At 40.2% G+C, this 15,676-nt stretch overlaps 1 protein-coding gene across 3 annotated transcripts in view; it reads right to left on the minus strand.

Moving 5' to 3' along the window:
• The window catches only part of RASGRP3 (RAS guanyl releasing protein 3), a 122,513-nt gene that overhangs the window by 32,233 nt on the left and 74,604 nt on the right, over positions 1-15,676 (minus strand). For 2 of the 3 annotated variants that reach the window (XM_057742959.1, XM_057742960.1), the window contains exons 2-6: positions 9,009-9,140; positions 7,453-7,600; positions 5,259-5,432; positions 4,755-4,871; positions 2,536-2,811 (exon numbers count right to left, since the gene is read on the minus strand). In XM_057742959.1, coding sequence (XP_057598942.1) covers positions 2,536-2,811; positions 4,755-4,871; positions 5,259-5,432; positions 7,453-7,600; positions 9,009-9,085 — 792 coding nt within the window. In that variant the 5' untranslated portion in view covers positions 9,086-9,140. Of the gene's footprint in view, positions 1-2,535; positions 2,812-4,754; positions 4,872-5,258; positions 5,433-7,452; positions 7,601-9,008; positions 9,141-9,690; positions 9,754-11,565; positions 11,669-12,677; positions 12,870-15,676 lie in introns of all 3 variants that reach the window. The other variant, XM_057742958.1, reaches the window with a different exon arrangement.

A 15,676-nucleotide genomic window follows, 5' to 3' on the forward strand; every position in this document is an offset into this window, starting at 1 on the left:
GCTGCAGTCAATCATACAGTTCTAATTCCAACATGTATGTGGTTCATGAAACGCTCACTGGTCTCCAGTGAACACCTCCTGGGAGGCTCCTCCATCCTTATTCGGAGGAGATTAATCTGCCTATGGTCAGGAAAAATGAATACACTGAACTTTCTCGGTCATAGGGAGAGAGGAAGGCTTTGGGTTTTCAGCAGAAACTGACTTGCGGATGGTGCACATCTGCGGAACTGTGCTATCCTGATGAGCCACGGGGCTGAAGCCACAGACTCAGGTTGACACTTGGTTCCTTAGTCCCAAGCCTCCGCCATCCCTGACATCTAGAACCACAGACGTTTAGAGCTGGATGAGATCTCACAAATGAGCACAAAACCCTTTGTAAAAAATACAAAGTCAAGGCTAGTTAGCTAACGAGCAAGGAGACTAAGCTAAGCAACTGCAGAAGCAGGGCTAAAAGGTACATCTCCCGTCTGGGATTCTTGTCACTATACTACACGGCACTGTATAACACCACTATGACTAATATGGTGCTTGGTGGCTTCTAAATCTTCGTTCGATTCTTGAGAGAGAGAGAGAGAGAGAGAGTCTTTTTTTCTTTCCTTCCCAGTAAAAAGGAATTCTTAGCTTTTAGTTCTAGAGTTCAGATTTTCCATCTGCCCCCCAAAAATTTCATTCAAAATCCTTTAATATTTCTCAAGTATCTGTCATGATGTTGCCTGCTGTATTTACAATTCAAATTTATTCTCCCTACTCTATCATTATCTTTTATCCAGATAAGAAATTGCCCAAGTGTAGGCACCTGCTCTGTGACGTTATCCTCTACCTCACGGAGACAGTTTGAACAGAGACACATGAAACCTAGCCTGCACCCTGAGACTGGTCTGCAGACATCACCTGCATCTGCGGGTTTATAGTGAGATTGGGGCTGCAACTCTGGTCACTTATTCATGGAAACAGATTTACATGGCAAATGATTAATAAATGCAGGTGCCTGCATTATTGTGAGGTTCCTCCACCCCAACAGAGAATGTCTGTGTGTTTACTATTTGTCACACAAACTCAACCCCAAGAGATTTGTGTTTCTGTGTGTTGGCCACTTCTGCTTTATACTAAGAATGCAGCTGCCATTATTGCCTACACCTAGGGGTTCTATTCTTTGGTAAACAATTATGTGTTCTAGGAACAGTTTGTGAGAAGGTCTAGGAACTGCGCTCTTATTCCAATGCAGCAGTCCTAGAGGATTTAGCCCTTTGGAGCTTCAGAGGGGTTCTTGTTTTCACTTCCCATGGCCACTGGAGAATAGTTAAAATTCAGTACTGCAGCCAAGTTTCAGATGCTACAGTGTCATAAACCTAAACAAGGAAGTTGCTCCTCCACTTGTTTAAGCAAGGGTGAGAGAATTTGCTTATGCCTCTTTCCCCCTGACCAAAAAGCAGCCAATGGGAAATGTTCTCTACTACACACCTGTGTGTCTAAAAGTGCCAGGACCTAGAGACCAGCTAATGGCATGTGCCACAAATGCCAAAAAGTATGAACAGTAGGTGAATTTCTTCCAACCTACATCACTCCCAAATATAGCATCCAATTCATCTGGGGAGCTCCTAAATATGCCAGGTATTGGGTTGGCCAAAAAGTTCGTTTGGGCTTTTCCATTAAGATATGACTCAATACTGTGAGAGGTGCTGGGGACACGTAATGTATAAGGCAGATAAATGGGGGAAAAAATCTGATATCAAGTGATGCCGCCTATAGTTAAGAAGGTACAAAGTGCAAGGGCAACACATGTGACAGATGCCTTACTGCTCTGGAGAGAAATAGAATGCTCCAGAAAGATAGAGACTTTTGATTCTAAGCTAGTCACGGCATGGGGCCGGGGAGTGGGGGTGGGTAAGGAAGGATTTTCCAAGAAGATGCAAAGCCAGAAAGTGGACAGCAGCAATTCGCGGTGGAACGTATACGTTCCACATTCCTCAAAGGCAGGTGTGATGCGGAATCAAGTGATGACAAACGAGGAGGGCCTGAGAGTCAGAAAACAAGTCCTGAAGGGCCTCCAGTGCCAGACTGGGAACTGCATGTGGTGGTGTGGGGAGGTTAGTGGGGGTTGGCAGTAAGGAGAGCTCAGAGGAGTCGCTGCCTTACCGCAGGCTTCAACTACAGCAGCGCGGTGAGGGTCAAGGGAAGCCAACGAGCTGAGGGCGTATAGAAGGAGGTGACGAATGAGATGAGTGTGACGCAGGATTCGGAGGCACAGTGGACAGGGCTGGAGGGCCCCTCTAAGACACCGGAGCTGTGGGGCAGAGACTGCGACCCTCAAAGCAAAGAGAATCTTCTTTGCTCAGAGATTATAGTCTCAAATCACCTGGGTTACAGGTGTGAGTTCCCCTCCCTTCATCCTTCGAGATTTCTTGCCATCTACTGACCCTGAATTCAACCCCTCCCCCACCCCCATTGTGAATTGCTGGCACAGATCTTCCCGCACCCCCTGGGAAGTGAGATGCAGGAGAGTTATTAGCACAAATTTCAGTCCGTGGTACTCACTGTGAGCAAGTTGATCAAATCCAGGTTGGGTTCTAAGTGGTGAGAGGCATTCTGTAGGGCAACCAGTTCACTCAAGGTAACGGAGAGCTGGTGCATTTTCACAATATTCACTTTGTTCTCCTCTGTCCAGTCTGGGAAAATGACATGGACTGCTATCAAGTCTTTCAAGTGGACGCCAAGGATTGGGATTTTGAAGCCATCACAGTCGGCAAAGGCCTTGCGGTAATTACAGTAATTGCCATTGGAGGAGACCAGCTCCATCATTTCATTCCAGTTCTGGGAACAGATGGAAAAGTAGGATTTTCAAACAGCCTTCCCTTCTGCCCACCCTCAGGCCTGACAGTGTGTGGCTAGGAAATTCTTCAGCTACTGAGAGAAGTATCAATTGCACCAACGTTGATGCAGGGAAATATTAACCAGGAAAAAGAAAGTTAGAAAAATGTACTAGGCCTGGCTGTGAGTTGGACAGCCTGTTCCATTCTGCTGCAAAACGGAAATAGCCCACAACTCTGCCTACCTCCTAGGGATGTTGAGATGTTAAATAGCATTATGTATATATAAGTATTTTGTAATTCATGGAAATATTACAGTCCACAAATACAAGCATGTGCTGAAATATGTAGTATATTAAAATTTCCTAGTTATTCCAAGAAAGTTACATTTGAGATATAACTTGAAGGGGACAGTATGGGATAGGAACAGTCATACTGCTGTGTGAGACAGCTGTGGTTTTGGACTCTGCCACTGACTAGGAAGGTGACCTTAAGCAAGTCACTTTCCTTTTTTGTAAGAAAGAGGAGTTCAAATAAATAATTTTTGAAGACACTCTGGTGGTTCCAAGCTTCTATGAGGCTCCATTGAATTCTTATCCTTTACAACATTTAAAATATGTTTTGCTCTTTATTGGAAATTCAGTACTAATCTAAAGGAAAATGAAACACATAATGAGCCCCATTATACTTGGAATGGGTGCAGTGTTTGAGGTCAGTCAGCAGCGCTTCTGCGGTTTATATTCTCCTGTTTATATGGACAAGTTATTGTTGGTTGCCTAATAGCAACCAGACCTTTCCAACAGACCCTAATTTTGATCAGTCTACTCTTTCCCATGTGTCTCAGATGGAGCAGTTTCCGTGCCCAGATCCAAGGATGGGTTCTGATCTACTGTCATCATACTTCCATCCCTCTGGTTTGTGATTGGTTCAGGAACACAGAGTTAAGCCAATGAGTACATTGTATTCCTCTGGATACTGTTATTGGCCCAGGGATGGGCATGTGATCTGAGATGGCCCAATCTGTCTAAAAAAGGTCTTTAATTCCATGGGGGCAGAGCTGAAGAGAGGTTTTCCCTATCTCCAACTTTCATAAATGAGAGAGCATACTTTTCCCATTGCTGCAGACAGCTCAATCAGGAGGGAAACCAGTCTGATGAAAAACAAAACCAAAAGCCAAAAACAAAAACCTCATACTCAGAGGAACACAGAGCAACTGAACCAGAGCTCTGATCAGACCATGCCTGCAGCTGGCCCTGCCTGTGGACTTTCAGGTATGTTAGAAAATCCATTTCCTTATTGATTAAGCCATTCCAAGATTTTTTTTTTTTTAACTTACAGCTGAAAGTGTCCTTACTGATATAGCAAAGTATACTCTTACAAAGAAATCTTTTCATAAGGATGGAGTGTTCTTTTTTGCTCAATAAGGAAAAATACTATTGTGGTCTGGGAATAAATATGGCAGAAAACGTTCAGTTTGGGAAATGATCATTGCTTAAAAAAATTTTTTTTGTTCCTGAAAACTCAGCTATAAATCTGAGGGCTTTCTATACAAAACATTTCTTTCTGTCCCCCTCTTCCTTTTTACTTTCCACCGTGTTGAAGGCAGCGCTACTAAGAGAGCAGGTGTTCAATGCCGTCATTTGAGGAGGGGACAGTAGGAATGATTTCTGTCTCATTTGCCTTTTAACCCCCATGTATCTCACAACACCTATCACATAGTAAGCACCAAATACACATTTTTTGCATATTAACAACTAGAATATGTTAATGGTGTTCAAAACATTCCTACTGGGATACGGGCTACCACCTCTAACCTGTTTTTGCAGGTGGTACGGCTGTAACCTCCTATGGTCTAAGAAGAAAACCTTCCCCTTCTGAATGAGATTTGTTAGGGTCATGCTACCCTTAAACGATGTTTGACTCGGGTTATGATCTGATCCACTGTACCTTTGTAACTTCTGAAGAAAGATGAGAATGGGTCTCTTTGAGCCGGGAAATGGAACTATGACTAAGGCCTCCCACCACCGCCATCAGGGTGTTAAAATTTTTGAGCTGAAGGAGTTTCTGCAATAAAAAATGTTAACTTCAATACTTTGTAACAATGTTTGCATTATTCTGAACTTTTTTGAGGGACAGATGAAGTCATGTACAATTTTAATAACAAGGATGTGGGAAAATAATATGGATTCAAAATGAAGTACAGATAACATCCACTAGAAAAATATATCAGTCATTACACAGAAAAATAGCTACATTAAATGCTTCCAAGTATTGCCAATCAAAAGCAATCTTCTTGCATGACAGAAGTGTATTTGTTAATTAGACATTTATGGGTAGTTTAATTGGTTTTTATATTGTGAACCCCAAATTTCTTCAATGACTTTTCTTAACAGAGTAAATGAATATCTAGAATCCTTTGAGAATCCCAGTCTAATTAACGGTAATACATACCTTGGCAACATTGATAAACTTTGTGATGACTTCTGCTCTTTGCTGAGGGGTTGGTTTGCTGAGAACCATCAACTGGACCCACTTAGAGATTCCATTAAATAAAGCAATGGATCTTTCCAAGGTTGGGTTATTCTCCAGGCAGCCATGGATGACATAGCTTTGGTAGTCAGTGAACTAGTAAAGGAAGTTTCAGAGACTCTGAATTATAATGGAGTCTTTGAAGAATCATAAATTAGAATGTTGCATGGAAGAGGTGAAATAATGTTTCATGACCACATAACAATTTCTTTCATTTCACATTTATAATGGCATCTTACAAGTTTGAATATACAAGGGTGAGTAAAAAATTATCCACACGCTGGCTGTAGAATTTATCTTAATTAACTTTTAGAAAAGACAAATGCATCATTTTTCAACATAATCTCCTTGCTTTTCAATACACTTTGTCCATCTGTCAGCAAGCTTTCATATTCCCTCATTAAAAAATGTTTTAGGCTGAGCTGTGAGCCACGAATGCACCACTGTCTTCACTTCTTCACCAGAAGTGAATCCAGCTCCTTCTTGATGGCTAACACTTGTGCGACCTTCCTTGAACTTCTCTATCCATTCATACACACTCTTCAAAACAAAACACTTTCTCCATGTTGCGCACAAAGTCTTCAATAAATAGTGGCACCAGGTATACCCTCAGACCACAAAGAACAAATCGCTGCACGCTGCTCTTCTTTCGTGTAAATCATTAGTGGGGCATCCATTTTTGCTTGCACTGCAGTTACAAATGAACTGATGTAACACGTTCACACCTGCACAGCAGTGACTGGGGAGACAGTAGCCTTGAACCGAAAGCACTGATAAGACAGTGCAGCCAATAGAAGTTTTAATAATAACCAGAGTGCAGATAATATTTGACTCACCCTTGTATCTGTATCTTTAACGTGTTATTTTGCTGCATTTCACTCTCCCACACACAGACACACACTTATTATACACCACAGTGCTGGTGGGGGGAGGAAGGGACAAGACTCAAAGACACATCCAGTGAGTCCAAAATTTGCTCGTAAGATCCACCTGGGGTATTTGCTAAAATACTGGTTTCGGGGAACGTGTCAGACCTACAGGATCACTGTTCCAGAGGAATAATCTAAAAATCTCCATTTTTACCCACTACTGGTGATTCCAATGGTCAGGCAAGTTCGAGATGCAATGGCACCCATTAAAGAAGAGGAAATGAATATAAATATCATAATTTCAAGTCAGAATAAGTTTGCAAAGTTTTGTCGAGAAAAAATAGAAATGGAAGTAAGGCTGTTCTTTGGCAAAACAGACACATTTTCAGGAAGTCAGCATGGGTGTCATCAGATACCTACGAGCCTCCTACCACATAAACAGAGCAGAGGATTCCCTCTCATGGCCTGCCTGTGGGGAATCAAAAGGTCCTCTCCAAGCAGGGGTACTGAGTGAAAAGAATCAGTCTTTCAGAAATCCATACTTCTAACCTCGTGTTCTTCTTTGCAAGCAATAATGTAATTCGTTCTTTGGCATCTTGGAAAAGAAGGAGGAGGGACTTCTCCAGAGCTTGGTGAGATAAAGACAAACCGTTGTGGAAATATAACAAATAGACAGTGAGTAGGTGGCTAGGAAGAGATCACAGTCAGAAGGAAGAAAAGGGATGCAGAGAAGGAACTCTCTCAGGACAGAGCAGGAAAGAAACATTTAATCCAGGGTCTCCATGCCTGAGAAAGAAGCAACCTGATGTTGAGATTCTCCTGGAAGCTTACAATTCCTATTTTCCACCTATCCCCATAATTAGGCATTTATCCAAATCCCAACCTAAATAAATATTTCTTCCCCCCAAAATGAAGGGCCCAGCCAAACATGTTCACTTGGGAGAAGTCAATGGAGCTAAATAAACCTTGAATGGTTAAACCTCCACTGAGTATTTAGAAAATCATGCTTTAATCCTATGAAAGGGGACATTGAAAATAGCGACAGAAATATAGCTCCTGAGGCATAAAATAAAGACAGGATAATATTTATCTTTGGTTAAAAGGGATTGTTCCTGTGAATTAAGGGCACTTTTCCAGTGGAGCACAGTGACAGAGGCTGCCAACACTTCAGAGTATGAAAATGCAGCTCTTGGGAAAGTTGGCATGATGCTTATTATCCTTGGAAGAATAAATGTCCAGTTTCTTACTGAGATCCTTCTAAAAGATTTATGCTCCAGAAAAGTGAGGTGCTCAGCCAATTCAATGGGCTCCAGATGGTCAAACAGCAGACAGGCTTTTCCCTTCTTGGATACTTTTTTCCTCTGTGTGACTCTTCTCATCCAGTCATAGGAAGGACTATAAAAGAAGGGTGAGTCTGGTCAATGTGCTGAAAGACCATTTCACTCAATGGAAGTTATTAACCTACTGACTCTGTAACTCTTGGCCTGCTTCCAGGGGCTTGTGCAAAATACACGCCCTGTCCTTCGTATTTGAGGAGAAAACCACTGACCCATTGCCAATAGAACATAAACTTCGAGTTGTTTTTCCAGACAGGGTGGGTTTGCACTGACCCATCCAGAATATCTTTCTTGGTCTTTCTTGTGACCAGTAAGGTCTGGATCATGAGGGAGAGGTTAGGGCTAAGTATATAAAGTCTTGGCATTTATCAATACCGAGATGGTGATGGAAACCATCAAAAGCTGGTTCTCACACTTCAGCAACATATGGATTATCTGAAAAACTTGTTATAAAAACAGAGACCTAGACCTCACTACCAAAGATTCTGATTTACTAGGGATGAATCATCTGTATTTTTTAATATCAACATTTATCAGACTCTTAGATGTCCCAGACACCACTGTAATCACAGGTATTAACTCATTAAATCTTCACAACAACTCTACCAGCTAATACTATTATTACTCACATTTTATATATGAGAAAATACAGGCACAGAGAGATTAAAAATTTACCCAAGATCACACAGCTAGTAAGTAGAGGAGTCTGGCTGAATAATCTGTATTTTTAACAACATCCCTAATAACTCCCAGATCACTCACCATTGATCCCTCTTGAAGAAGCATTCTAGGAAAAGAGACTAGATTATGAATGTCTAGGACATAAGAGCATATATTTGCAATATGGATAACCATACTTAACGGCCCTAAAATAGTTTCGTCTACAAAGTTAGCCTGTCGCTGTAAAATGCTAGCCTAATTAGCACCAAGTTCCTAATCCCTGAGCTGACCAGTTCGTGGCACAACTATGGTTCACATTTGCACAGCCTCAGGCTGACCTGGGAAGCACGTGATACAGAGCATCTCAAACGTGAATGAGCATATGAAACAGTGTCCAGTTCAGCAGGTTTCGGGTGGGACGTGTGATCCTGCATTTCTACTGAGCCCCCAGGCAATGCCAGTGCTGCTGACCACAGACCACACACTATGAGTGGCAAGGGTACAGGAGACCAGATTCAGTAAACAAGTACTGAGCATCTATTATGTGCCAAATGTTTTCACATATTATCTCATATACTCATTGGAGGCTCACAATAACCCCATGCGAAAGATACCATCCCCGCTCTACAAATAAAGAAACTGAAGCTTGGACAGAGAAACTATGTCTGATGGGACTGTGCTCATTGCAGCAAAGCTTTCCTCAAAGAAGCACAGCTTGATTCCGAGACAGTATGGATGCAGGTCAAGTGGGGCCATCACTACTCCCTCCCCCAAACATGTTTGGAAGAAGCTTGCGCCATACTTACATGCTGGATATGTCGATGAGGCTGACATGTTTCTCATATCCTAGCTGACTAGCTACTTCTCGGAATTCCTCCGTCATACGGATCAAACCGAGGTCCAAATTAAACTCTGCGGGAAACTTTAGAATCCAGTACCTGAAATGCATCAGGAATTTTTGACAACTGGAAGATTTCAAGCTAGACCTCTATGGAAACTATTGCGTCATTTTACAGATTACATTTAACAATGCATCAACATCGCACCCCAAATTAGTAGTCAACCATCCCCCACCCATCACACTGATCACAATCTCATCACAATCTGATTCCTCCCTCCTTCAATCAAGGACCCAAGTCCACCACTCCCACCCTGAGCCTTTCTTTCTCTCTCTCTGGAACCACAGCTGAGAAGAAACCTTTCTCCCAACTCATGTCAAGTGCTTGGGAATGTGTATGGTGAAGGAGTAGAAAAAATGAATGTGCTCTTTCTACGAGTTGCTTTCATTCCCTAATCACATTGACCACTGCTTGATCTATAGTCCAAAAGAAAGATAAATTCTACCCCCAGGAACAGAGGAGCGGCAATTTTATCAAAATCAGTGAAAAGGAGACATGAGTCAGACTAGGTCTGTTGTTTGGGGAGAACGAAACTGTCAACCATTCCAGAACCAGAAACTACAGGACAATTAAATTCGTAAGTATTTACCTCATGAAGTAGCAGATCTTTAATCGAAATTCATCACAGCTTTCTCCACTGGCATTTCGATACGTACACTAGTTAAAGAAAAAAATCCTTGCACATTGTTTCCTTTGCATGGACCTGCAGCTGTTTGATCAGTTTAGAAAATTCCTAATAAGAGGGCCATACTTGGGATATTCAGGTTATGTGGACATTCAAATGGGGAGAAAAGTGGATTCTGATGACATCAGTACTAAATAATTGACACAATGTATTATTACTCTGGGATGTATATTTTTTGTTCTGGGAGAGAAGCAACTTATGAAATTAGTTTTACCTTCCTGAGCACTTACCAAGTGATGACTATCAACTGTAATTACAAATATACTACCAACTATAGATAATTTAAAATCAGTAGTACATGGAAGCACCATTTTAGCCAAAAAGATTTTGTATATAGGATTAATGCCTTATACAAGCAATTTATTTAACATTTGAAAATGTCATTTTTAGGTATATTAATAAACACGTTGTGTTGTGTTTTAGTCTCGAGTCTATTTAGTCATAGTCTTTTTAACTGATGTTTATTGAGCTCCTGCTATATGCCAGGCACCATGGATATGCAGTAAGCAAGGAATCCTAAGGGAGGAAAATCTAAAGAAATGTTAATTCACAGGCAGTTTCAACTTTCATACAATCTATACTTCCAGATATAAAACTTTACTGTGCCTAAATATCCCTTTCCATTTGTATTTCACATAGCAGCAGACGTACTAATGATGAGAATGCTGCTGTGGGCACATTTTTGGACAGTGTTTGGATTCTGAGGAGGGATGGGGCCAGACTGAGTCAGTTCTCTCCATCCTTCTCTATGTACTATCCTTCAATAGTGGGACCCGTGGAATCCTCGGACCACTGGCTACTAGGATCTTGCTCACTTCTAGGGACCTCTGTTCAGAGTGAACGTCCCCTTATCCTCTCTAACATCCCCTCTGCCCTGAGGATGGGGGGATGATGGAAGGAAGAAGTAGAAAGTGGAGGAAGCTTGATGGAAGCCCCGCTGGCCCTAATAACACTCAATGGACCCTCTCCCTTTCAGGCTCCCCCTGCCCTGCAAGGCTTCTCACTCATCTGCAGGACCCCTGGGCTTGCAGCAGGCAGAGACTGTAGGAACCAACATTAGTGATTATATAATAAATATTAGATCTCAGAGAATAAAACCTCCTTAAAAATGTGTGACTATTTTGTAGACATTTTCAGTCATTTGGCTTTTAACCACCTTTTAGGACTGTACCATGTACAAAAGTGGTGGACTGTTAAAAGCCCTTATTGCAGAATGGGGTTTCTAACTTTTTTTTTTTCCCTTTTACATCAGGAGAAAATCTAAAATAATATCAATCAACAAATTATAATAAACCTGCTAGAATGTTCCTTGTGTCTTGCCAGCAAGGGAAGATGTGAAAATTTAAATGGTGTTTATACCTGAGCCAGATCATATTATCTTGGCTGGCATTTCCATATCTCTAAATTATATCCTCTAGGTCCACCATTCTGCCATCTTAAAAGGAATAAGTTAGCTCTTGAATCAGTGTTAAACATCCTTTCATTATCCTAATAGCAGAAATGTTTAAGACAAGTTAGAAACATTCAGCCTACAGTTCCTGCTTCATTTTATATCTAGTGATTATTTTCAAGTAGAGCCAGAACATCCAGATGGATAGTCAACTATGTGGTCCCTCATCCAGATGTTTTGTCTAGACATCTATATATATTCACAAAACAGCTGGATCACTGACTGAAGACTGTTTATTCATCTTAATTTACTGGCTTTGGTTAGACATTCTATCTAAATACAGAACTTGATTTATGATTGTAAAAATTACACAGTAGTTAAAAAGATATATGCAGAGAAGTTTTTCTGCCAGTTCAGTGGAAGATAAATACCACCGGTGCATAAGGAGAACTATTCTTGGCAAATAACTGTCATTCAGCTCTCCATCGTCATCTGTTAAAAAATAAAATGAGAGGTGAGGAGACAACAGTACATACTACTTTTCTCTTTTCCTAATATCGGTAGAGAAACATCAGTGTCAAAAATTTCTTGTAGACCCAATTTTATCACTTTCCTCCTACTTCTGCTGGTATTTCCTTGCAAATTAAGTGGGTAGGTCTCACCCTTCCTCTGGTGTAGGGTTGCCAAATTTCACAAATGAAAATACAAGACACTTAGTTAAATTTGAATTAAGGTAAACCACAAATAATTTTTTAGTGTACATATGTCCCATGCACTAAGACATACGTATACTAAAAATGTGGCTCATCTGCAATTCAAATTTAACTGGTCATCCTGTATTTTATCTGGCAACCCCTCTCTGTCTGGTTTAACTCTTCTTATAACAACCAATTCAACAAACAACTCCTTGGTGACTCTGTTTGTGCAAGGAATAATCCAAAATGCTGAGGTAGATAAACAACATAAAAGGCATATAGCTGTGAAGTCTTTAACCTAGTAGGAGATACAAGACATATACACAAACATAGAATACAGGAGACTGGGCTACTCACACTTGTCTACGCCAAAAGATCAAGAAATGATCACAGCAGCGTATGCCGTGTACCATAAGAAAGTCATAAAGGGCTGTGGGAGAGTGGAGGAAGCAATCAGCATTCCTGACAGGCTTGATTAGGAATGATGCTATGAACATTTGAAATGACATCTGAGATGAGCCCTGAAGCAGAATTTCAGTGAAGGATTATGATAAAGGCATGGAGATAGAAAGATGCAGGGAATGTTCCAGAAACGTTAAGTGAACAGTATGGCTGGGGTATTAACTGTGGGCAGTACAGGGAAGGAAATGTAGAGGGCAGTGATACTGGGGAGACAGATTGGGGTCAATCAAAAAGGCCTTAAATACCAAGGTATGGAGGTTGATTGCTGTCCCATAGCAACCCTTACATCTGAACAGGAGGAAGTCAGAGTAGCAAGATGTACAAAAGGGAGAAAAGGCTCATACCAAACATCTCAATGCAAGTGCTCAGCAGTTCATCTAATGTGGCCGCTTTCCCAAGTCCACTTGACCCCATGGTTATTTAGCCGTTGTCAAAAAACTAGGGGCATTTTTAACATCATGCAGACCATCTCCATAATCATGCAAACTGGTGATGTTTGTGCCTAGTGGTGGTCTCTGTCCTAGAGTCTCAAGACTCTAAAAAAACAAGAAGAAAAAAATATCAGACTAGAGTTCTGCCATCCGTTAAAGCATGACTTTCCTACCTGAAAAGATAATGACTTTCATTGACTCTATTTCTGCAAGAAAAGTATCAAAGTGACAGAGACTGCATGAATCATCACAATGGCAGAGTGCCTTCTAAACTGTTCCTTAGCACGTATGATGCTCTGAGACCACGGAAATGTTGCCTATTAAATACCATCCCATTTTGCAGCTGAAAAAATGTTTAGATACATACAACATCTTACACTTTCTTCATATTCTTAAGTGATTAAAGACATTCAAGAGTACATTATTATAAATGTTTCTTGGTTTAATATTAATACAAGTATATAGAGGGAGATAAACTTTAAAGTGCAAATATATTGATGAGTGTTATCCTCAGTGATCATGTAAATGTTCAACAACTGGTAAAAAAAAAATCTTATTTGCCTAACTTCTCTAATAATAACAGTATTATTAATAGTAGTCAAATATTAACAATAACCTACTGAACATCCACATTGTGTACCAGCCACTATACCAAATGCTTTGCATGTATTATCCAACTTGATCTTCATAACAATACTGTAAGGTAGTTATTATTGTTTTCAGTTTACAGACAAGGTCATGGAATTCACAGAGATTTAACAACTGGTCCAAAACCATACAAGTATTAAGGCCTCGAATCAGGACTCCATTGTAAAATAAAGTTTTTGTTTTCCCTTTTATTGCTCTCCCAAGTGGGGATATCTTAAGATGTCATAATTTTGCCCCCTAAACTAGTGTGGAAAACAGCACTCCACACCATCTCAGAAAGAGGATGTAAACCAGATTATCCATCATGGAGGTAAAAGAAAAATGTGGGCATGACAGCTGTCCCATTTTATAGCACTGTCATGGGAAAAGTGGGATTAGAAACAACCTCTCAAAGATGCTTATACCGAAAGTATCCCTGTTGGAAACACACCATCATTTTATTTTACAGAGCAAATCCTTGATGCCAGCTCCATATAAGGCTTAGAGAAATCGAGAGGTCATCATGACGTAAGACAGTTATCTACTTTGGACAGCTGCATAGGTAAACGTGGCCATTGGGAATTCATCTCTTGAACTGTCTAAAGTCAATGTCTATTTTACTCTCAAACTGGTATTCATGGAGCACCTGACAAATTGCTAGGCACTAGGCAAGGCATTGAGGCTGCCAAGATGAACAAATCATTGTCTCATCCCTGCCTTCAGTGGGCTCAAAGTCAGCTTCAGAAGGTGAACACATGAATGAATAGGAAAAAATAAAATAAAACACCTGAGGTTCATGTGTGTGGCTGTATTAGTTTAGTGTTACCACTGAAGAGTGACATGTGAACGAGTCTGTTCACCAGCTATACAAATCTAGTGGAAACATATTCTTGTAGTAGTAAAGGTACTACTCTTAGAGCATCAAAAGAAGGATAATTTCAGATGTCATAAAAATAACAGAATCACTGGATCAATGCTGTCTCACTTCTGATACTCAAAGGATTTATGAAAAGGGAATATTAAAGTTATCTAGAACCAACTCTTACATCTCTTAACCAAGTTACCTTATCAGTAAGGTCTTTCCTGACCACCATAATTTAAAACAGCAACACTCTCCCTCCATGCCCACCTCCCAGGTGGCATGCCCTACTTCTCTGTCTAGATTTATTTTTCCTCATAACATGTATCCCCATCTAACATACTATACATTTTACTTGTTTATTTGCTTTTTAATCTTTCTAGCACTATAAACGTAAGCCCCATGAATGTAGGAATATTTGTGTTAGTTCTCTGGTGTACTTCCCAACTCCTAAGATTTTTGCCTCTCATATAGAAGATACCCAAAAAAGAATTTGCTAAATTAATGAATGAATAGATGAATGGATAAAGAAAGAATAAAATAAAAATGGTAAAAAGTTTGTCTTTGAATATGTGTATATTTGTATAAGTGGATACTATAAAATTTTAAGAGATTGTTTTTAGCTTGTTTTACTTATTTAAACTAGCTTTTAGTAAACATCACTGGGACAGAAGTTTTCTAGACTTTCTGCCAGCTTTCTAGAGGTAATAGGATCTGTCTATACTCTATTCATAAGAAACTGGTACTTCTTCCAGGACATTTTGGGGCAACATTTCTCTGATTTCCTTAATGTAACTTCTGTCAATCCCATGAAAAGTCAACACTGGACAACTGACAAGTTTGATTGCCTTGCTGTATAAACAGGCATTTTTTATCTTGTTAACTCTTTTCACCGAATAGTAAATGTATTACTTAGAACCAAACAGCCTAGATTAACTAAACTAATTCTCAGGTCAAAACCAAAATTATTCAGCTAACCTGTTTGGGGAAGCTATCGACTTTCCACAAGGGGTTAGAAATAACCTCCACCAAAGACCTGTCACCATGTTTGGAGTTAAATTTGTGATCTGCAAAGAAGCCAGTATTTGAGAGCCAGGTGGGCTGGCTCTCCAGTTACAATCTGTTTCTTCAGTCAGTAGATATGTCTGTGTCCCTGTTTAGCACTCTGTCCACCTGCATATATACCTGAGATCTCATTTCATATGTGTGAATATTATTGTGTCCACAACCGCTTTTTCAAAAGTAAAGCCTCTTTATTGCAAAGGCACTATACATTCAACATTAGATAGACAAATGGGGAGAGTTTTACTAGTAGTAAAATAGTAGTAATGAAAAAGGAAAGAAAAAATTTACCCATAATTTTATCATCCAAAAAACTCTTGCTAATACCATGGTATGTTTCTTTTAGTTTTTCTGGCATAATTAT

The sequence above is a fragment of the Hippopotamus amphibius genome, chromosome 7, assembly GCF_030028045.1.
Source record: "Hippopotamus amphibius kiboko isolate mHipAmp2 chromosome 7, mHipAmp2.hap2, whole genome shotgun sequence".
Taxonomy (NCBI): Eukaryota; Metazoa; Chordata; class Mammalia; order Artiodactyla; family Hippopotamidae; genus Hippopotamus; species Hippopotamus amphibius.